This window comes from Giraffa tippelskirchi, chromosome 13 (assembly GCF_054371585.1).
Source record: "Giraffa tippelskirchi isolate mGirTip1 chromosome 13, T2T-mGirTip1v1.2.pri, whole genome shotgun sequence".
NCBI classification, from domain to species: domain Eukaryota; kingdom Metazoa; phylum Chordata; class Mammalia; order Artiodactyla; family Giraffidae; genus Giraffa; species Giraffa tippelskirchi.
This window is the reverse complement of record NC_137287.1, coordinates 109,411,427-109,436,198: the sequence shown is the minus strand read 5'-3', so window position 1 is coordinate 109,436,198 and position 24,772 is coordinate 109,411,427. Positions and strand designations below refer to the sequence as shown.

Genomic DNA, 24,772 nt, shown 5'->3' with positions numbered 1-24,772 from the left:
GCCCTCTCTGCAAAGCTTCCCAACTTTTACACAAAAAGCCTCCTTTGATTCAGCCTCCCCTATGCCATCCACATTTTGAAAGATTTTATCTATTGAGCACACTATATTTGTGAACTAATAATTTGTTCCATCTGGCTGATGATTATTTTTCTGTTCCTGTTTCTGTTTCAACATCGATCCAGACTTTAACCCCAATTACTGGGGGTTCAACATAATATTATGAAATCACATAAATCACTGTCATGGCTATGCAGCTAATAAGCAATAAAATTAAATAGGCATAACCACTGTTCCCCAGTGCTGAATTCTGACTGCCACACAGTTTGAGCCCATGTCAATCACATACTTGGTATACTCAACCCAGGACCCACAGTTCCCAGATAGAGGACTCTGGTACCAGCATTTGGTCTACCCAATATATCCCAGATATTTCCAGGGAAATAAATAGCCAATTACAGTGTTTGATCCTTGCCTAGGGTAATCACACTGGGTTGCTAGAACTCCAGTCTAGAGCAAAGTGAAATCTAGAATGTGGAGTAGACTGTAACAATAATGGCCCTCAATGAATCATGACTTTTAGTACCCACCGGCTATATAGATTCCTCCCACAGTGACCCTGGGCTTGGCCACGTGACTTCCTTTAGCCAATGAGACATCAGCAAACACGATGCCAGAAAATGTTTGATGAATGCTTTGAGCTCGGCTTCTTGGAATCCCAAGACCACCATGCTAGAGGAAGTCCACTTGAAGAGAGAAGCCCAGCCATCACAGCTGAGCCCAAGCACTGGCTTACCAGGCAGCTAACAGCAGTCTCATGAAACCCAGGCAAGATTGAAAAGAACTGCTCAATCAATCCCAAGGGTCACTGAGAAATAATAAGCTATTTTAAGCCTCTAGGTGGTTTGTTTCAGGGTAGTTTGTTATACAATAACAGCCAACCAATACAGCATAGTTCTTGATGGTGACTCATCCAGAGGACTGTCAGTACTATCTGCGGTGCCCAAGGATCCCAAAGAGTCCTTAAGCCAAAAAGCCTGTATACTAGGGTTTCTCTTGAGGGACTGGGAATTCTGAGTCCTCCATCAAGATGTGGGTTTCACTTGACTTTTCCTGTGTAAATGACAATGGGACCATTTCCCTTTCCCAGACTCAGTGGGTTTCATATTTATCCTGTCTTAGTCTTCCCCTCTGCTCTGGACACAAATTCCTCCATCAAATATGGTAGACAGAGGATGGGGCAGTGGGACCAGCTCTATTTGTTGGCACAATCGTGGGATACATACACAGGATGATGCAATACTCTGAGCAGATTCTGGAACACTGTTCTGTTTTCCAAACCCCAACCTGCCTCTACATGTTTGGTAACTTTGGCATCAGTGATTGTTGAGAGAAGGACTTATGGTTTGGCATTTAAAGAGCCTCTGAGTCTCTTAGACAGAAATACTGACCATTTTCTCACTCCAATAGAAGAGAAACAGTGGTTCCCAGAAGCCAAGCAAGAATAAATCATGCTAGAAATACTTCATTTATCTTCTCCACAGGGTTGCTAGCCAGAGAAATGCCAACGTTAGGAACTGTCTAGACTTCACTGAGCATTTGACAAGCATGTACTATACCTCCTTATCAATAACCAGGAGAAATGCTGGTTGAGTGCCATGGTGTGTCGGGTTTAAGAAGGTTCCAGGAGAGAACCAAATTGGATGAATCCTTCAGAATGGCATCACCTTGGTTTATCAGCCTACTCCAAGTGGTTTCTTCTTCCAAGAGTAAGCTCACACCATCCAAACATATAAGGCTACTGAATAAAGCCACAATGCCAGTTTCACGTGAGAAAGAGAATTATCTTGCATGCCAGAAATTTATTTAAACATGATCGACTCACTCTGTGTCTGTAGGCAGACTTGGTTGGCACGCCAAATTATAATCAGAAGGTTGCAAGGAGATACATAGTCATCACGTTTAATGGCATTATGTCAACATGGGTTGAAATCTCCTTTTCAATAATCAAACTGTCCTTAGCAACAAGATGGTAATCTTCAATGTTGTTGCTCACATTGTCCTCTCTTATGGACAGTATTTAGATCTCATTGCTCACAAATGATCCCCTAGCCTCCTTTTTTTTTTCCTAGGCATCTGTTCTTTTATTTATTCATTTACCTGCACTGGGTCTTAGTATGCAGCATGGGATCTTCTTAGTTGTGGGATCTTCCATCTTCATTGGGGCATGCAAGATCCTTAGTTGTGCCATGTGGGATCTGGCTTCCTGACCAGGGATAGAACCCCAGGCCCCCTGCACTGGGAGCATGGAGTCTTAGCCACTAGATCACCAGGGAAGTCCTTGCTGTTGTTTTTTAAGCCCGTGTTTATTATTGGATTCAGTGGACATGAAATTACACAAATAAATATAATCAAACTAACAAAAGAGGGAAAAAGGAAGAAAGTACAAAACTGTGTATTTGCTGAAAAGTATGTATGTGCTCAATCACTTCAGTCCTCTCTGACTCTTTGCGATCCGATGGACTGTAGCCCGTCAGGCTCCTCTGTCCATGGGATTTCCCAGGCAGGAGTACTGGAGTGGGCTGCCATTCCCTTCTCCAAGGGATTTTCCTGACCCAGGGATCGAATTTGCCTCTCCTGTGTCTCCTGCATTGCAGGCAGATTCTTCATCCACTGAGCCGCCTGGGAAGCCCCAAAAGTGTGTATATATGCTGATAAAAAAAGATTCACTGTTAGAATCTGAAAAAAAATGGATAAACATGTATGTATAACTGAATCACTGGTGTACACCTGAAACTAACACAACATTGTTAATCAATGATACCCAATATAAAATAAAAATTTTAAAAAAGATTCACTGTTACACTTGGAAGTTTTTGTCATTTTAAAATTATAATAAAATGAGCGAAATAGTGATTCCCCATATTAAATGTCTATATACACTCTTCAAATAAGTAAACACTATTATATTGGTATTTAAAGCTTTTAGTGTAAAAAATGAGCTTGTGCTTCTTGTTTGTTAACATATCTACCTAAGTTGAATTGACAACAACAGTACTTGCAGTGCATAACTTTTATCTATGATGCTTCCTTGTTTTATTTTAATGACATTCAGTTTAAATTAGTTTAACAGAGGTATATTGAAGAGAATGGGATAATAGCTTTCAAACAGGCTTTGGCAAACTAGGAAGGCTGTCAAGATCATAACTTCTTTGGTAAGTGTTGTAAAATGAAGGAAATAAATTATAACAATCTGTAGCAACATCAGCTTCGGCTCTTCATTTTTGTCCCCTGCCATTGAAAAACACATTGCATTCTCTCTTTGCATGGAAGTATTGATATTATTAAAAATCAGACAGAATACCCCTGGAGGTCCAGTGCCTAAGACTCCATGTTCCCAATGCAGGGGGCCAGGGTTCAATCCCTGGTCAGGGAACTAGATCCCACATGCCACAACTAAAGATTCTGCACACTGCAATGAAGATCCAAGATCCTACGGGCCGCAACTAAGACATGCAGCAGCCAAACAAATAAATATTTTAAAAGTCAGACAAGTAAGCAAGTCTGTCTGTCAAATTGCAAAAATTACATTTTTAAAAGGTGAGAGGAAATTTTTTTTTTCTTTCTCCCTGTTTTCCCCATCTCACAGTCCCTGATAATCACCCTTCTAGTCTCTGTCTCTGTGAATTTGGTTGTTTGTTTTAGATTCCACATAGAAGTGATATCATATTCTATTTATCTTTCTCTTACTTATTTCACTTAGAATAATCTAGGCATCTGTTCTTGACAAAGCTCTCTTTATAACATCATCTACTGTGAAGGATGTTAATACTGTGTTTTCTTCAAAGTGACTTTGCTAGACTCAGTTTCAACATGGCCTGTCCAGGTCTCTTATTCACTACTGACCACTAGTGCTGGGCTGAAGATGTCCAGACCGTGTTCCATGAATGCTTGTCCATGAATCTCTTACTCTGATTCATTACATGTTTTGTTATCATTTAATTCTCAGAGAGCCCGCCTCTTCCACCTAAGTGTAGGAAAGGAAAGTGGACTCTACTGTTCCCAGATACCAACTACAAATAACAGTATAGTTAAATTCATTTCAGTTGAACAAATATCCCCAATGGGTAATGATTGACTGTGAAACCTTAATACAAAGGCAGCCTCTGGGGTTGTGCCCCCAAGCTCTTGTCTTTGGCTATGATCTGTTCAACATTTTTGTCAAGGATTTGAGTAATGGTCAAGGGCTGTGTTGTCCTGTACAGTAGTCTCCAGCTAAACCACAGCTGACTACTTAAATTATTTTAAATTAACTGAAATTGAAGCAGTTCCTTAGTCACACTAGTCACCTTTTAAGGACTCATTGGCCATATGTGACTAGCAGTTGCCATATTGGACAAGGCATTTCCATAAAAAAAAAAAAAAGTTCTATTGGACCCCTCTGATCTAGAATGCAAATGCTCATTGCATTTATAAACAACACAGAGTAGAAATTGTTGATGAATATTTCATTTAAAGTGGACATGTTTTTTAACTATGATCTTGCCAGCATCCATTTTCCCTCCTTATTGCAACAGCATTCCAATTTTCCTTGCGGTAGGTACAACATACCTACAAGTACCAGTTCATATATTCTGGAAGAGCTGACTCCAGTGGTGAACATATCACTCAGATCAGACCAATCAGCTTTATACTCATGCTCTGGCAATGGCACCCCACTCCAGTACTCTTGCCTGGAAAATCCCATGGACGGAGGAGCCTGGTAGGCTGCAGCCCATGGGGTCGCAAAGAGTCAGACACGACTGAGCAACTTCACTTTCACTTTCTAGCGTTAGACGCTCAGTTGTGTCCAACTCTTGGCAACCTCTTGGACTGTAGGCTTCTCTGCAACCACCAGGCTTCTCTGTCCATGAAATTCTCCAGCAAGAATACTAGAGTGGGTAGCCATTCCCTTCTCCAGGGGATATTCCCAACCCAGGGACTGAAACCAAGTCTCCTGCACTGCAGGTAGATTCTTTACCATCTGAGCCATAAAGGTAAGTATATAGCCAATCTCAGCCAATGAGATTCAATTCTGAGACTTGCTGAACCTAGGACATGATTGGGAGAAGAAATAATTCCTCTTCAAGTTCCAAAAAAGGTAGGATATACACTTCAAACTGCTGACAGTCATCTACTCAGAGGCATTTTTTGGCAGTTTTATGTATACATGTGTTAGTTTGAGTTGGATTTCTTGTCTCTGATCTTAATTCATCACTGAAGACATCCAAATTATTTGAGTGGGTGGATTATGGGCTTAAAACTCAACAAGCTTGGGACTTCCTTGGCAGTCCAGTAGTTAGGATTCTGTGCTTACACTGCTGAAAGCCCAGGTTCAATGCCTGGTCAGGGAACTAAGATTCCACAAGTCCCGTGGCACAGCCAAAAAATAACTCAACAAGATAAATGTAGAGCCTTGATTTCAAAGTTGAAAATCACCTGTAGGTCCAGGAAGGCTGCTGGGGTGCTGTTTCGCCTCTTGATCTGAGTGAGTGCTAGTTACATAGAGATGCTCAACATATGAAAATGCAACCAGTTTTTCCCCTTGCTGTATGAATAATACACTTCAATAAATAGTTTTTTTTTTAATCAATTACATAAGGACCAGATGGGGAAGATGTAAGTTCACTAACGAGACACCGACTTGAGAGTTTCAGTTTCTCATAAACTCAATATGAGTCAACAGTGGCTGCCCAACAAACCAATGGAAACGTAAGTCATACTAACAGACAGACTCAACCTGAATGAGGAAACTGACAGCGCCATTCACCTTAGGGTGAGTCAAATCAGACTTCAGGAAAGATACAAAGCAGAATGTGTCTGCAAATCTCAAAGTGATATCTCATAATGGTCAGGGGGAGAAGAGATGGGAGGAGAGGATATAGGCAGGGCAGGCTCAATGAAACCCCGGAATGAACAGTGTTTGGATAAACAGACAACCCTACTATCTGCAAATAATGTTTCCTTACATAGAAAACCCCAAAAGAACCTACTGAAAAACTGAGACTAAAACGTTCAGTAAAGTGGCTTGATACAAAGTTAATATACAAAAACTTAAAGCCCTCCTTTCAAGAAATAAACAGAACTTAACATGGAAAAAAAACCCTAGAGCTTTTCAAAGGAAAGAAAAGAATACTTTCCCAACAGACACATGTACTACTCATCTGCTTGGAAAAACTCATTATGACAAAGATACCAGTTTAGCCCAAAACAATTTTTTTAATTGTTGTAAAATATACGCAACATAAAATTTACCACTTTAACAATTTTTAGTGTTCAGTTCAGTGGTATTATGCACATTCACGTTGTACAACCATCAGCACCATCATCCATCTCCAGAAGTTTTTTCATCTTCCCAAACTGAACCTCTGTACCCAATAGACAGTAATGTCTCTTTCTCTCCTCCCATCAGTTCCTGGATAAATTTTTTTTTCAGTTTTTGTTATCATGGTAAAACACATATAACATAAAATTTACCATCGCAACCATTTTTAAGTGTATAGTTCAGTGGTATTGAATATGTTCACCACCATCCATCTCCAGAACTCCTTTTATTTTGAAAAACTGAAACCCTGTGTCCATTTATGACACTAATCAATTTTTGGAGGAATCTAGTTTTGAGCTTTGGGCAGAAAACTAACCCAAAAGGCCTTCAATATTACACGAACATGCAAAAATATCCAAGAACATTTTGAAAAGAAGAGTCGTATGAAGGACTTTTCTATCACACATTAAGCCACAATATAGAACTACAAGGATCAAAACAGTGTGTAACTGGCACAAAACCAGATGGTTAGAACAGAATAAACAGTTTGGAAAGTTACCCTTCTTCACAGATAATGGTTTTGAGTATGAGGGTGGCATGGCAAACTCATGGGGAAGGGAAAGATTCTGAACATTTGATAATTGTCTGGAAACAAAATAGAGACAGGCCGACTTTTCAGTTATTACTTTATGCTCAAATGAATTCCAGGAGGAGTACATATTTAACTGATTTAAACAAGGCCACAACATCTAGAAAAACATAGAGGGTAATATACACCTCTGGATGAGGAAACACATTAGAGCCAGAGTCAGCAAACTTTTTCTGTAAAGGGCCAGAGGGTGAATACTGTCATCTTTGCAGGCCTTATGATCTCTGCTGCAACCCCTCAGCTCTGCCACTGTGCTGTGACAGCAGCCAGAGACAGTGTGTCAACAAATAGCTGTGGCTGTGTGCCAATAAAACTTTATTTACAAAAACAGATATTGGGAAGATTTGGCTTTCCAGCCATAGTTTCCTGACCCCTGTTTTAGAGAGGTAAAAGCAAAGAACAAAATGATTGGGAATCAAGCAAATATCACATAGTTTAGCTACATAAAAATTAAGGACTCCAGGGCATAAAGTTTATATACCATAAACAAAATATTAAAGCAAACACACACACGATGCAGGATATATTTGCACCACACATGACAGAGTCAACATCTCCTCTGTTTTCATTCTTTCCCTTTCCTTGTCCTTCTCACACACAAACATACACACAATCATCAAAATCAAGAAGCCTACAGTCCAAGAGGTCGCAAAGAGTTGGACACGATTGAGCGTCTAATGCTAGAAAATGGAAGTGAAGTCGCTCAGTCGTGTCCGACTCTTTGAGACCCCATGGGCTGCAGCCTCCCAGGCTCCTCCGTCCATGGAATTTTCCAGGCAAGAGTGCTGGAGTGGGGTGCCATTGCCAGAGCATGAGTATAAAGCTATGATTGGTCTGATCTGAGTGACATGTTCACCACTGGAATCAGCTCTTCCAGAATATATGAACTGGTACTTGTAGGTATGTTGTACCTACCGCAAGGAAAATTGGAATGCTGTTGCAATAAGGAGGGGAAACGGATGCTGGCAAGATCATAGTTAAAAAACATGTCCACTTCAAATGAAATATAAGTAGAAAAATGGACAAAAATATAGACAGAGAAAGGAAGAAATGACCAGTAAGCTTATCTACAGGTATGCTGTGTGTGCTAAGCCGCTTCAGTTGTGTCCAGCTCTTTGCAACTCTATGGACTGTAGCCCACCAGGCTCCTCTGTCCACGGGATTCTCAGGCAAGAATACTGGAATGGGTAACTGTGCCCTCCTCCAGGAGATCTTCCCGACCCAGGGATCAAACACATGTCTCTTATTTCTACTGCATTGGCAGGCAGGTTCTTTACCACTGTGCCATCTGGGAAGTCCTTTATATATAGGTATTTAACCTTAAAAATCTCAATTACATGCATATGAGGACCACAGAACTAATCTTCATATATCAAATACATCATCAAAGTGTCTTTTCAGTGCTGTTGACTGGTGTTGATGGGGAATGCAGAGGCAGGCCTGGTACCCACTGCCGATAAGGGTATAAACTGATAATAACTGTTCTGGTGACCAAAAAAGCAGTTTACACTGAAGTTCTGCAGTGTTTATCTCTTTGAATCTATTGACCCTCTGGGAATCTACCCTATGTAAGTCATCAAAAGCTGTGTCCAAATACTCTTATACAATAATAACCACCATGGCATAATTTACAGTCGCAAAAATTAGAAGCAACCTCAAAATCCAATAATAGGAGAGTGGTTATATAAATTATGGTACATTCAGACAACGATGTATGAGGTTGTCATTTAAAATATCTTTTCCAAAGACTATATAAAGACAGAATAAAATAGTTGACCTCTAAGCAACATTTGACTCAGCTGATAGACGTTTCTTCTAAAGACAGTTCCTTCCTTAGTCTTCTGAGATGTCACATCTTAGTTTTTTTTCTTCCTCACTGCCAGATGGCTCTTGGCCCCCTTTTTTCTCTTCTTAGATGAACAAGTAGCTAGTCAGGTGACCCAGGGCTTTCTCTTAGGGCCCCTTCTTTGCTCTGTTTTGCTTCCTAAATGATCTCAGACAATCCCTTCACTTTAAAAAGGTTGCATTTCTAAGCTGGTGATCCCCAAATTTTTAAATCCTGAGATCACCACTTGGATGTTAAAATAGTGTGTCAACTGGGGTGACTCTACAGAACTCTAGATTCTCTCCAAATTCTCACCTCCCTCTTACCCCAGTCTTTCCAGTCTCAAAACATGGCACCATCATCTACTTAGAAGCTCAAGACGAAAATCAAGAGTCATCTGTGTGTCCTTCCCTTTGTCACGTGACACACAAATCCTAGAAGCTCTACCTCTTTGTTTCTCCGTCTCCACGGCCAACACGCAGGCTCCCACCTAGGCCCCTGAAATAGCTTGTGATGAGGCCTCCCTGTTCCCACTCATGCCCCCATAGGAATAGACTCCTACAGTCTACTCTCCACTCAGCTGCTAACAGAAGTTTTTCACAATCTTTATCTCATCACATGCTTCCCCCTCTCAAAACCCACCAGTAGCTTTTCATCTCTACCCAATTAAATGTACACGTCCTACCACAGTCTACCGGGGTCAATGTCCTCCAGGCTACCTCTTTGCCTCCCCTCTTTCCATCCGCAAGTTCATTCCCACCCCATGCTTTTATCCCTTTCCTCCAGATTCTCATGTGACTCCCTCTTTCTCCACACTCAAAAGTCAGCCCAGATCACCTCCTCTAAGGGGCTTACCCTGATATCATAGCTTATACATGGCCTCCCATCCCAGCCCTTATTTATCTCACTACTTGCTTAGGTTCTTTGGAGCACCGAGGAGGTACTTAATTTTGTTGAGCAGACAAACGTTAGGGTGAAAGTTATTTTGTAAACACACGCATACTCACTCTGTGTTTGTATGTCGATACATAGAGTGAAGACAACTTGGTTGAGTATGCCCCATGCAACACCCCCACCCCCCAGATCCATCCTTCCTCATGTTTGGGGAAGCCAACCCACTTGGAACACATCACAGACTTCTTTGCATTCTGCTTCCCAGTTGGGTTTGGCAATGGGAAGCATGGGCAGAAGACTGAAGGGCAGCTGAGGTGGGTGGAGGAAGCCACTGCTCTTGCTGGGCAGCCCTTCCCACCAAATACCTCCTTAGATGTAGGTAGGGTCTCATCCCTTGGCCTCTTCAAGCCTGGGGGGCTCATCACCCCCACTTTTACTAGCCCCAGAGTTATGCACCATTCCTTGGTATCTCTTGCAAACCAACAGTTCTCAAAGTGGTCCCCAAGACTCTTTCAGGGTGTTCAGGTTAAAACTCTTTTCATAATAGCACTAAGATGTTATTCGCCTTTTTCACTGTGTTGACATTTGCACTGATGGTGCAAAAGCAACAGTGGGTAAAGTGCCTTTAATAGAGCGAGTCCAGTAGCATCAGACTGTTCCAGTCATCACAGTAGTCTTCACTGCTTCGTGTTATTGTTGTTTAGTCGCTAAACCATGTCCAACTCTTTTGTGATTCCATGGACTGTAGCCCGCCAGTCCATGGAATTTTTCAGGCAAGAATACTGGAGTGGGTTGCCATTTCCTTCTCCAGGGGATCTTCCTGACCCAAGGACTGAACCCACGTCTCTTATGTCTCCTGCATTGGCAGGCAGATTCTTTACCACTGAGCCACCAGGGAAGCCCATAATGATGGATACATTTGTCCAAACCCATAAAATGTACACCACCAGGAGTGAACTATACTGTAAACTACTGACTTTAGGTGATTAATGTATGTCAGTGTATGTTCATCAATTGTAGTAAATGTCCTATTCTGGTGGGGGATGGTCGATAATGGGGAAGGCTGTGGGTAGTTAGGGGGAGAGCAAGGAGTCTATGGGAAATTGCCGTAACTTACCCTCAATTTTGCCGTAAACCTAAAATTGCTCTGAAAAAAGTCTTAATAAAAACACAAAAACAAAACACATACCACAATAAAAAAAATCAATATGTTTCACTTTTAAATGTCCTTGCTGATGACATAAAATGTACTAATATTATGTCTCAACCCTTGAGTACATGTTTTTATAAATATTCTGCATGTCAAAATGAGAAGTATGCACAAAGTAGGACCACTGTTTCCATCTGCATTAGTTGAGGTTTAAGTTGTGTACTAAGCTAGCCCTTTCTCTCCTGGATCACCATGCTTACTTAAAGAATGACTTGCAAACAACAGTTATCAGTCTTTTCCTCTAAAATGGACAAAGAGATTTTCTCACTGATATTGTTTATTGCCAATGATAGAATTTTAGCTTTCAGGTAAAAATTAGAATTTTGTAAAACTTGTATAACCACCGTGACCTCATAGTTTCCCAATAATTGAAGAATCTTCTGGTGAGACGGGTGTTAAAAATATAAAATTTTTTACTGAAGTATTTTGGGCTTCCCAGGTGGCACTGGTGGTAAAGAATTTCCCTGCCAATGCAGGAGACACAGGTTCAATCCTTGGGTTGGGAAGATCCCCTGGAGTAGGAAATGACAACCCACTCTAGCATTCTTGCCTGGAAAATCCCATGGACAGAGGAGCCTGGCAGGCTACAGTCCATGGGGCCACAAAGAGTTGGACATGAACGAGTGACGAGCACTTAGCACCAATATGCAATAGCTGATTTACAATATCGCATTAGTTTCCAATGTACAGTATGGTGATTTGATTTTTTTGCAGGTTATATTTTGTTATAGGTTAGAAAATATAATTTTTTTACATTGTATAGTGAAATGTGTCAACACTTAGAAGATGTGCATAACTCAGTAAACCAATACTTTCTCTTTTAACTCCAGCTTTACTGTGATATAACTGACATATAACATTGTGAAAGCTTAAGTGTACAATGTGTTGATTTGATTTATATATTTATTATAAAATGATTACCACAGTAAGGTTAGCCAACTTCTCCATCACCTCCCAAAATTACCCTTTTTACACGTATGTGGTGAGAACATTTAAGATTCTACTCTCTTAGCAAATTCTAAATATATAGCATTGTTAACTATAATCACCCTGCTGCATGTGAGATCCCCAGAGCTTATGCATCTTATAACTGGAAGTTTATACCCTTTGACTCCCACCCTCACCAGCCCCTAGCAAAAACCATTCTACTCCATTTCTATGAGTTTGGCTTTTTTAGATTCTACATATAGGTGATATCAAACAGTATCTATCTTTCTCTGACATTTCACTTAGCATAATGCCCTCAAAGTTCATCCATATTATTGCAAATAGCAGTATTTCCTTCTTTTTTATGATCAAATGATATTCCATTGCGTGTATGTATATATACACCACATTTTTTAATCCATTCATTCATTGAAGAACATTTAGGCTGTAGTGAATAATGCTGCAATGAATACTGCTGTGCAGATATCTCTACCAAATAGTGATCTCTGTCAAATCACTCAAAAGTGGGATTGCTGGATCATATGGAAGCTCTATTTTTAATTCTTAAAGGAACCTCCATATTGTTTTCCACAGTGGCTTCACCAATTTATATTCCCACCAACAGTGCACAGAGTTCCCTTGTCTACTCATCCTTACCAACAGATAAATTATAATCTCTCATCTATCTGATGAATAGACAACCTAAAATCTATGAGGTGATATCCCACCATGGTTTTGATTTGCATTTCCCTGATGATTTGTACGTTGAGTGTCTTTTCATGTGCCTGTTAGCTACTTCTATATCTTCCTTGGAAAAATGTCTATTCAGGTGCTCTGACCATTTTTTAAATTCAATTATTTGGTTTTTTGGCCATTGAGTTGTAAAAGTTCTTTATATATTTTAGATATTAACTCCTTATCTGATATATGGTTTGCAAATATATCTCCTATTCTGTATGTTGCCTCTTCATTGTAGTAATTGTTTCTCTTGCTATACAGAAGCTTTTTAGTTTGATATGGTCCCATTTGTTTACTTTTGCTTCTGTTGTTTGTGCTTTGGGTGTCATATCCAAAAAAGTAAGCCAATACTTTCTTTTTTTTTTTTTTAATAATTTTGTTTATTTACATTTTTGGCCATGTTGGGTCTTCATGGCTGGGCAGGCTTTTCTCTAGCTGCGAGGATTGGGGGCTACTCTTCATTGCGGTATTTGGGCTTCTCATTGCGGTGGCTTCTCTTGTTGTGGAGCATGGGCACTAGGGTGCACAGATGCAGCAGTTGGGGCCCATGGGCTCAATAATTGCAGTTCTCAGTCTCTAGAGCATAGACTCAATAGTTGCGGCACACACTCTTAGTTGCTTCAAGGCATGTGGAATCTTCCCGGATCAGGGATTGAACGCACATCTCCTGCATTGACTGAGCAGATTCTTTACCACTGAGCCACCAGGGAAACCCAAGCCAATACTTTCTAACAGATCAATACATTATGGTTTTTTTTTTTAAAGTATGTGTGGATAAAACAGTCATTCAAAATGTAAGACAAACCAATGGATTTTAATGTATCAATAAGAGCCTAAGAAAAGCTAAACATTGATACAGTTTCAGATTCCACATTGCAATTAGCCATCAAGAAATACCTGTTGTATTTGATTGAGGTTTCAAAGAATATCCACATTTATCTGAAAAGGCAATTAAAATATTTCCTCCCTTTTCCAACTTCATATCTGTGTGAGGTAAGATTTTCTTCATTTACTTCCACCAAAATAACATACCACAACAGATTGAATTCAGAAGTGGATGAAAGGATCCAGCTGTCTTCTATTAAGCCAGACCTTTAAAAGATTTGCAAAAGCACAAAACTAGGCTACTCTCCTCACTACATTTTTTTGTTTTGAAAATATCATTTTTCATAAAAAGATTTATGTTAACGTGTGTGGTGGGTTTTAAAACATGTCCACAGATGCTCCTCCCTTCAAGAGGTGGAGCCTAATCCCCTTTGCCTTGAGTGTAGGCTGGACTTAGTGAATCATTTCTAATGAATAGAATGTGACAGAAGGAATGGTATGTGGCTTACAAGGCTAGGTCATAAGAAGCACTGTGATTCCCTCCTTGCTCTAGCTCTTGGATCACAAACTCTGCAGGAAGCCAGCTGCCATGTTGAGAGGATACTCAAGCAGTCCAAGGGAGAGGCTCACACGGCAAGAAACTGAGGCCTCCTGCCAAGAGCCTTGTGGGTAAGCCATCATGGCAGTGGATTCTTCAGCCCCAGTTAAACCCTGAGGTGATGGCAAACTTACGAGAGATCCTGAGCTGGAATCACGTAAGCTAAGCTGCTCCTGGATTCTTGACTCACAGAAACTGTGTAAGACAGTAAATGTTTGTCTTTTTTTAATTCTTATAGTTTTTAAAATTCATTCATTTATTTGGCTGTGCCAGGTCTCAGTTGTGGCATGAAGGATCTAGTTCCCTGACCAGGCATCACGCCCTGGCTGCCTGCAGTGGGAGAGCAGAGTCAGCCACTGGACCACCGGGGAAATCCCAATATTTACTGTTTTAAGTTTCTAAATTTTGAGCTCATCTGCAATGCAACAATAAATAACTAGTACAACAGTTAATATGTTTATGTTTTAGTCAGTGAGTACACATTTATTTTAATTCCTCAGTTTTAATTTCCTATATGGTAAATATTGATATAAAACTTATTTAAATAAGATTTCTTAAGAGTTCTCAGTTGTTAAAAACATAAACGTGCCTTGAGACCAAAATGTTTGAAGACTATTGCCCTAAACTCTTTGCAAATTGCTTCTTTATTAAACTTTCCTCAAAATACTCTAACAGCATCTTTTATTTCCAATCAGGACTCTGATGGATAGAACAATAAAAAAAAAATTTTTTTTTGATATTTCAATGACTGTTGCTCTTCAGTGGAAGGATGAGTGATTTTATTTTCTTCTTAATTTTTTTCTGTACCTTTAAAATTTTCTACAAACAAGGATGCATTACTTTTATAATTAAGTGAAAAGAAATTTCCCTTTGCAAACTCATTCAAAAGTGAAAGTTCAAACTGCATTTTCTTTAGATGAGTCAATGGTTGAAGCTTGGCGTGCGGAGCCCAGATGTCCGCCAACGCACCTGGGGGTTGGGGAGAGGTTTGTGGGAGCAGAGAGGGGAGGCGAGGGGAAGAGGAGCCAGCACCCCCCACCTCCTCAGCCAGAATAGTTCTTTCATGTGTTTTACATATTGGGGTTCTGCACAATATTTCATTTAAAGAAAAGTTTCCACTCTTTAAAAAAAGAAGCTTGAAAACCTTTACCATGAGAATAATAGCTGAAGAGTTAAAATCAGGCTACAGAAGAACTACTCAACTTTTTATTCAATGTTTTTTTCAGGGTTTCCGTAAAGAAAGCCCTACACATTCTGAGGGAAGAACAGAAGCCCTGACAATTTCATGAATGTTTGGTCGTTTCAAGAGAGGCTGGCTCATGTGGCCATGGAAAGAAGTTACAGGTAGGGATGAAAAGCTTATCCAGGGACCCCCCCCCAATAGTAAGGGCCCAGGAGGATAGCAGAAACACGAGGGGCCTTAAGGCCCATGGAGACACAGATCAGAACCACAAGTGAATCATTCTCATATTTTCTAAAAAAAACAAAAGCAAGAGATTCCAGGACCACCCAGTGGTTAAAAGCATGGGCTTCAGGGACCACAGATCTGGGTTCAAGTCCCAGGTCTGACACTTCAAACCAATGAGATCTTGGCAAGAGACACAGCCTCTCAGAGCTTCACTGGAAACATACAATGTACAATTTCACCTGTGAAAGGAGGTCTGAGAATGTAAAACGGTGATGCCATTTTGCCACACAGTTTGGCAGTTTCTTAAAAGTTAAGAAACTTAACTTTGGGATAGATTTACCATCTGACCCAGCAATTCCATTCTTAGGTAACTACCCAAGAGAACTGAAAAACAAATGTCCCCAAAAGGACTTGCATACAAATGTTTTTAGCAGCATTATTCATCAAAACCCCAAATGGAAACCATCTAAATGTTCAGCATCTGGTGAATGGATTACAAGTGGCACATCAATACTGCAGAATGGATCTCCCTGGTGGTCCAGTGGTTAAGAACCCACCTGCCAATGCAGGGAACATGGGTTCAATCCCTGGCCCAGGAAGATCCCATGCGCCATGGAGCAACTAAGCCTGTGAGCCATGACTTCTAGAAGCCCAAGCACCTAGAGCCCGTGCAGCTCCACAACAAAGAGTAGCCCCACTCACCACAACTAGAGAGAGCCGTGTGCAGCAGTGAAGCCAAAAATAAACAAATAAATACGTGAAAGTGAAAGTCGCTCAGCTGTGTCCAACTCTCTGCGACTCCATGGACTGTAGCCTGCCAGGCTCCTCTGCCCATGAATTCTCCAGACAAGAATACTGGAGTGAGCAGCCGTCCCCTTCTCCAGGGGATCTTCCCAAACCAGGAATCAACCCAGGTCTCCTGCATTGCAGGCGGATCCTTTATCGGCTGAGCTACCAGGGAAGCTCACATAAATACATAAATAGAAGAATGTGAAAGTGTAGAATAGTGGATAATGCAAGGTAGCAATTTACATCATATGTACTTCTCATTTAAATTTCAAAAACTGAAGAATAGTTGATTCACACTATTGTGTTAGTTTCTTTCATACAGCAAAGTGATTCAGTTATAAATATACATTTTTTCATATTCTTTTCCATTAGAGTTTACTATGCTATACAGTAGGACCTTGTTGTTTATCTATTTTATATATAGTAGCTTGTATCCGCTAATTCCAAACTCCTTATTTATCTCTCCCCCTCCCCTTTCCCCCCTGGTAATCACATGTTTGTTTTCTATGTCTGTGAATCTGTTTCTACTTTGTAAATAAGTTCATTTGTGTCATATTTTAGATTCCACATATAAGTGATAAAAATTATACGTCCATGATAAACACTTCTTACCATACCATTCCCACATATGTCAACCCAACGTAATCCTACAGGGTTAGCAGGCATATTATATCACCCTCATTTTTACAGACAGGGAACTGAGGCACCAAGAAGTTAATGAATTTTCCCAGGTTGCTTAGCTAGTACGCAGCAGAGCTGAGAGGAGGAATCCTGGACAACTAACTTCAAAGACTATGCTTCTCGTCTCTCACTAAATGCCAGCTGGGTATGGAGTTACTGCTCTACCAAGTGATGGGGCAAAGGGTCTAGAAAAGGATCAGAGAGGGCTCCCCAAGGTCACACAGGAACCCAAACCTGAAGGGTGTAGGAGTTAGTTAGGGGAAGAATGTTCTAGACAGAAGGAACCACATATGCCAAGGTGGAAGGGTAAGAGAATGCAGGGCGTGAAGCCAGAAGAGCTGGAGGTGGCTGGAGAGTGAATTGATACCCAGCAGTGGGAAGCTGAGAATGGGGCCCAGGAGGCCACAGAGCGTCCCTGGTGTCTGGACATTAACCTCCAGGCGATGCAGGGCTACAGAAAGAAAGTCAGTGAGTTCCTCAGCGCTGCCTTACTCCAGGAATGACTCACATCACCCTGGCAGGTGGAGGAGGTTGACTCAGCCCCTGCTGGGAGCTCAGGGGAGCGGGGGAGCTGCCACCCTACACTCCCACCCCACTGGGAGCTAATGCCCCAGCAGCCGCCCCACCGGCAGCCCCACCAGCACACAGAAGCTACCCAAGTCAGCTAGGAGCATCAGGCTTGGTTGTGCTGCCAGAAAGTTGAAGATAGTCTGGTGAGAATGCCTACTAGCAGCTTCCACACCCTGCCTAAAACCCAGACACCTGTGGTCCCCAGGGCACCTCTCAATGCACCCCAAAAGCGAGGCCACAGGGCACAGTGCTCTGGCCCTCCACTCTCACTTGGCTGTCCCCAGAGCCAGGGGACCAGGCCAGGGCGGAGGGTAGGATCTAGCACTCTTCTCATTCAAATTTAATATCCAGATAAACATTTGCATGTGTGCACAAAACATTCACTGTGGCAAAAGTAAAACTACTGAAAAAAACTTATGTGCCAACAAAAAGAAACTAGCTAAAAATATTGGTGAATCCATACTGTGGAATACTATGAAGCAGTTAAAAAGAATGCAGATATATTATTCCATTGTACTGGCATGAAAACACCTCCAAGATATATTATTGAGTGAAAAAAAAAACCCTACAGAATAATGTATCTAGTATGTACCAGTTACATAAAAAACAAAGCAAACAAAAATCGCAAACTAGCTCTATAGTTCATCAAGTCTACAAACACATAGGTAAATGAGAAAAATGCCTGGAAGGAAATACATCAATCGTGGAAGGAAATACATCAATCGTGGAAGGAAGGAAAGGAGGGAGGAAGGAAAGGACTTTTATATCTCTATGTTGTTTGATTTTTTCAAGAAGCATGTATTTGCGTTCTTAAAAACACTAAAGTCTGTTTAACACACACACACACAGGGTGGAGAAAATGTGTTAAAATGATCACCCTACTGGTGCAGGGTCCCTTTTCAAACAGCTGTGACATCTGGGATCTTGTCTAATTCTTGCCACACCCCTTGAGGGCAAGTATTCAAAACCCCTTTTATAGATTAAGAAATTGAACCCAGGGAGGTGAAACAAGCTCTTCAAGGTCACAGTCAGGACGGAAGGACCGAGGGGCCTCTGGACCTTGGACCCAAGCCCAGCACTCTTTCTAACCTGTAGGGGTGGGAGTGCCGCAGGGCGGGGTGGGAAGCGGTGCTTGGACGCTCTGCAGCAGCGCACAGAGCCTCTGAAAAGCCCCTTCCGCAAAGGGAAACGGGGCTCAGGGGAGAAGGGAATGGAAGACGAGTGTGAAAGGAGGGCTGAGGCACTGCCGCCCACGACAAAATCACACATCATGACGCACCGCCCACTGAGTGGGAGGGACCTGCCGAATCACCCGGTAAATGACACGCAGGAAAGAGCCCCGCAGGGCGGCCGTCCCCCAAGCCTGAGACTTCAGGCCTCTCTCACGAGGGCTGCTCACCCCGGGTTCTAGCTATGTAGTTTGCAGCTGAGGGGTTCTGGGGACGCCTCTCTGCCCAGTCCCAGGGCGCTCTGTAACCAGACAAGAAAGGGACCTGTGCTTCTCAGAGGCTTCTAGAACCTAAGGGGCAACATACATAAGCCCTAATACCCACTAGTGTGGTAAGTGCCTCCACCCCTCCGTTCTTTCATTGGCTGCTTTAGCACCAACTGTCTGGAGGATGTGGGAAGGCAGGAGACCAGAGGGACCCAAGAAACATGGCTGGGTCCCTCCAAGTACAGGCAGAAGAGATTCATATTCAGGGAGGCACCAGTGCCTACCAAAGGCAACACAGGATGCGTGGACACATCTCAGCTGCACAGAGAGCCGGCATGAGCCCTCAGAGGATGCTCAGAGAAGAGGGCTTCCGCCAAACTACAGATCCTCTGTTCACTCTTACAATGGGGAGCAAACCCACAAGGCTGTGGAGCCACAGGGGCAAGAGCCTGGATCCTGGGAGTTCTGATCCCATCTCTCCTCCCTTGCTCAAGTTTCTGAACCTCACTGGTCTCAGTTTCCCCATCTGTAAAATGTGTATTATTACACCTGCCTCTTGGGTATTATGATATCTGGATAATAGGACATATAATAATAATAACATAGTTAAATAAAACATAACAAGTACAGGGTATCCATAAAATCTGGAAACATTATATGAATGTATGCATGTGTTCATATTTATTTATTCATCTGCTTTACAGACTGGAAATGTCCCAGACAACATTGTGTACATCTGTCTGTTTCCAGACTTTCTGGACACTCCTTATATAAGGAGTGTCCTTATATAAATATACCCACTCCTTATATAAATATACTTTAATATACATAATCATAATTTTATATAAATGTATATAATGAAACATAGTAATGATATAATAAAATAAAACATACTAATCACTCACACAGTATGAGGGACCATGTCAAGGACTTAGAGGTATTCTCTACTTTAATGCTCACAGCAAGCCCTGGAGGTGGATGCTATTATTATCCCCATTTTACAGAGGCAGACACACTAAGGTATAGGGAGCTGAAGAGACTTGCCTACTTGCCAGGGTCACCCAGGGAATAACTGACAAAACCAGTTTGAGACCCGGGTCATCTAACCTCAGAGTCTACTTACACTGTTCTCCACCTGTCTAACCCATCTACCTCTGCAGTGAAGACCCGATAAAAGGGACCAGCGCATAGTTCTGGGGCACAGAGAAGGGGCTTAGGAAATGGCAGGGTCCTCTTGAGTACTGAGCTCCCGGAGGAGAGAAACCAGATCCAACTGGTTCACCACTGTATCTGGAATTGTAATATACAAGACGGAGGCTGGCAGTCAATATTAGTGTGAGGGAAGGAAAATAAGTACATATTAGCCAAAGGCTGGCATTCTTGTCTAAAAAAAAAAAGTCTCAGATTCCAGCGCCTTTCCTAGGAACATCCACCTCCTAAGATGCCTGGGGCTGCCCAAAGGTGGGCGAGGAGGGCCAAACCCACCACGCTCCCCCCTCCATGGCACAGAACCCAGAATCCAAGAGGCCCAGGCGGCCACCCACCAACCAGGCCCAAGATTGGCCTACCTTCTTCAGCATCGTTTCTAAGCGAGGCCTCCAGCAGGGCCACGCTGGCCTCGAAGGACACCTTCTTTCGCCGGCCGCCCGTGCTGCGCTTCCGCTCATGCTTGCGCTTGCGATGCTGCAGGTCCTGCTCGTACTGCGCCCACTTCTTCAGCTGCTGGGCCCGGCGCTTCTGGGCGGCGCGCAGCCGCTCCAACGTGGGCACCTTCTCCAGCAGCTGCAGCTCGGTCAGCAGGTCCACGTGGCTGGCCATGGCCTCCGCGCCTCCCTGCGCCCTGGCTGGGGGCTAGCGCGGCACGCCGGGGGCCGGGGCGCTCCTGCGGGGCTGGGGCGGCATGCTGGGGCCTGTGGCGGGGAGCAGGAGAGACACGGATGGACATGAGTCACGCTCAGAACTCCAGTCTGATGAGGTCACCCAGTCCCACCTTTCAAACGCTTTGCCCCCCTATTTTATTGTCTTCCTTCCTTCATTTCTTTTTAATTGAGATATAATTGACCTATAACATTGTGTAAGTTTCAATTGTACAACCGTGTTGATTTGACATACTTATATATTGCAATATGATTACAACTGTTAGTTAACACCTCCATCACAGTCATACAATAATCCTTACTTTTGGTGGTCATCTTATAATTTCATATAAGGTTGTTCTACTGTTATAACACATACGGGAGTTTATTGTTATAACATGGAAGGGGGTTATTCTTATTCTTATTTTTAAAGAAGCGAGTACTGTATTTTAAATGTCTCTGTATTAATTTATAACTTGGTAAATATTGACAGATACAACCTACAGAAACATAAGCTCTTTAGGAACCTTATTCTGAAGAGGCCAGTGGTTAAGAATCCACCTTCCAATGCAGGGGACACAGGTTTGATCCCTGGTTGGGGGACTAAGATCTCGCATGCCACAGGGCAACTAAGCCCCCATGAGGCAGCTGAAGAGAAGCTGGAGTGTGGCAACGAAGATCACCCACGCCGTGACTAAGACCTGATGCTCCCCAGTAGCGCTACTGGTAAGGAACCTGCCTGCCAAAGCAGGAGAGCTAAGAGATGCAGGTTCAATCCCTGGGTCGGGAAGATCCCCTGGAGGAGGGCATGGCAACCCACTCCAGTATTCCTGCCTGGAGAATCCCATGGACAGATAAGCCTGGCGTGCTACAGTCCATCGGGCCGCAAAGAGTTGGACATGACTGAACAACAACAACAACCCCCACTTTACGGATGTGCCCCAGTTTGCTTATTCATTCACTCACTGAAGAATGTCAGTTGTCTCCAGCCTGGGGCTAATACATTCACACACAAGTTTTTGTGTGAACATGAGTTTTCATTTCTCTGGAGTAAATGCCCAGGAGTACAGTTGCTGGGTTGTACAGTAATTACATGTTTAGTTTTATAAGAAACTGTCAAACTGTTTTCCAGAGTGGCTGTACCATTTTTCATTCCCTCCAGCCATCTATGAGTGATCCAGTTTCTCTGCCAGAACTTGGCATGCTCAGCTTTTTAGCCACTTAGATAGATACTCCTTTTTAAAAGTAAGGAGCTCAGAAGAGTTGAATTCACAATCATGCTGAATCATCACGATGGCAGGAACTCACTGGGAGCTAAGGGACCACCTATTTACTTTTCCCCACTTCCTCAAGGAATCAAACAGTGAAACCTGCCCTGTGATGAGTCCTGGTTCAGAGATGGATCGAGAATCAGCTCTGCCTTCTAGAAAACACCACATCTGCTGGTCTGTCATGGAGTCATCTACCTGTAAATTAACCTGATCCTTCTGATAACCTAATGAGACTAGGTACTATTCTGATCTCCATTTCAGATAAGGAAAGTGAGGCACAGAGAGACTAATTAACCTATCCGGTATCACACAGCTAGAAAATGGATGAGCTATTCTGGCTAGGGTTATCAGGAAAGGCTCTCCAGAGTAGGAGGCAACTGATTTGAATCTCCAAGGATGAGTAGGAGTTCACTCACTGAGGAAGGCAGACACGAGCTGAGAAGGAGCTTGGCAATATTCAAAGGCATGTAGAGGGGCTGAATACCATGAAGGGAATTCTGGGAGCCAACACACACAAACCTGGCTTGAGGGACTTCCCTGGTGGTCCAGTGGTTAAGAATCCACCTTGCAATTCAGGGGACATGGGTTCAATCCCTGGTCCAGGAACTAAGACCCCACATTCTGTGAAGCAGCTAATACTGTTTGCTACGACTACTGAAGCCTGAGCACTCAGGAGCCCACGTGCCGCAACTAGAGAATGCATGCACAGCAGCGAAAATCCTGCATGAAGGTCCTATGCACTACAACTAGGACCCAATGCAGCCAAACAAATAAATATTAAAAAATAAAATAAAAACATGGCCTGAAGTGGATGGGGCTGCCTAGCCCAAGGGAATAGAAGTCTTGGAGGAAGCAGTGAGTAACTTGTGGCTTAAGGCCAGACAGCCAGAAAGTCCCCCGTGGTCCACATCATATTTGCTTGGTTGGTTTGGGGTTCACACCATATTTTATGGTATTGTCATTCACTGCTAATATTTAAAACTTGAAGCTTTGATACCCCAAATCAGATTTTCAGCCTTTCTTGAGTAGCTTCCCATGGCGGGCTCACATGGCAACGATCAGCTAGTACTGAGTAGGACCGCCCGCTTTAGATGGGGCACATCTCATTTTTCATAGTGCCCACTACCTCCCATTACTCCCATCTGACCTCCTTCACTAACCGGCATCACTTGCTAGCTTCTATAGGACTTACCTGGTGGCTCAGTGGTAAAGAATGCCCACTAATGCAGGAGACTCAAGAAACACAGGTTTGATCCCTAGGTCAGGAAGATCCCCTGGAGTAGGAAATTGCAACCCATTCCAATATTCTTGACTGGGAAATCCCATGGACAGCAGACTACAGTTCATGGGGTCACAAGAGTTGGACATGACTTAGTGACTAAACCACCACCACCACTGTAGTTCCCATAATCATTTCAGTTTGCAAGCCCTGCCTTAGGTGAAATAGCCACAGGTCCAATCTGCACAAGAAAGAGAAGGCAGTCTGTGCGTCTCCTCCATAAAGACCAGGATCAACATACAGGGGAGTGGCAGTGTGCACCCAAAAACAGGCACCTGGCCTCCAGAGCTGTCCAACAAGCAACTGAACAAGGGCTTGTGGTCCAGGGGATGTCTCTAGAAGTGACAAATTCTCCATCACTCACTGGAGAATAAAATTTCCACTGATGTCAGATCAGCCTAAGTATTCTGTACATCTTCTGTCAGCCCTAAGAGTCTGTACACAGATGATTACCCATTTCTTCATTATTAAATATTCACTGATCACCTACTAAGTGGGAAGTGCCAAAAACATGCTAAGACTGAAGTTAGGAATAGTCACATCAATCACTCTGTTAAAGCCTTTAATCCTTTTCTAAGAACTTCCCCAGCCATCGTCCCAGCCAAGTGTTTCCCTAAGTGTAGAAAGAAAACCCATTCCAAGGGAATTTACAAAAGTTCAGGACAAGACTTAATAAAACATGGACTCAAAGACAGCAAGTTAGCTCCTTTTCACTTGTTTTTTTAATAATCTATCAATTTTTTCTTCAGAAGAAAGTTATCAGTTGGGTGCTAATAGACTTTTAACATTTTTATAACAATGTCAATTTCCCTTATAAACAAAGAGAAAGTCAGCCTCAGGCTCATAGCCTTGGGCAAACGATAGTATTTACGACAGAATGTAATGACAATGATTTTTTCCCCTGTGGATCTGGTTTCACAGTTACTGTTTATTTATGGTGGTGATATAAAATTTCCTTTTTAAATAAATTTTCTTTATTTCCCTTGGAAATCTTGCAAGGAAGTAGCAAAGAAAAATTAAAGAATGATGGCATTTAATGCTGGCAAAAATTGTGATTGATGTTTGGGAATCCCTCACCTGGCCACTGATCCTCAATGACAACAATCTGACAAAAGAAGCTCTCTTAAGAGCTTATTATTTCAGCTGACAAATATTCATGGAACATCTGTCACATGCCAGACAGCTAGGGATACAGCAAGGTAAAGACAGGGACGGTCCCTGCCCATTGGATGGATGACAAAACAGAGGTACAAGGGAGTGGAGGACACATTCACAGGATACAAAGAATGAGCAGTAACTTGAATCCTGAGCCCAACTCCCAGTATAGTGCTCCCTTCTTGAGCCCCAGGGTGGTGCGCCCCATGCAGAGAGGAGACAGTCACTGCTGTGCCTTCCCTGGCTTGGACAGTCTGCTTGAGTAAAGGAATTAAGGGCAGTTGCCCAGCCCCCTGGAGAAAGCTGAGGACAGTGCCTCCCAAGGGCCAAGAAAGGGGGCCAGGGCACCTTTCTCTGACTT

General features: G+C 42.6%; 1 protein-coding gene across 2 annotated transcripts in view; it reads right to left on the bottom strand.

The window, feature by feature from the left end:
- The window catches only part of PPP1R16B (protein phosphatase 1 regulatory subunit 16B), a 106,993-nt gene that overhangs the window by 57,362 nt on the left and 24,859 nt on the right, over window positions 1–24,772 (bottom strand). For both annotated transcript variants that reach the window (XM_081560348.1, XM_081560349.1), the window contains exon 2: window positions 20,419–20,760. In XM_081560348.1, the coding sequence (XP_081416474.1) occupies window positions 20,419–20,668 (250 nt within the window). In that variant the 5' untranslated portion in view covers window positions 20,669–20,760. The remainder of the gene's footprint in view (window positions 1–20,418; window positions 20,761–24,772) is intronic.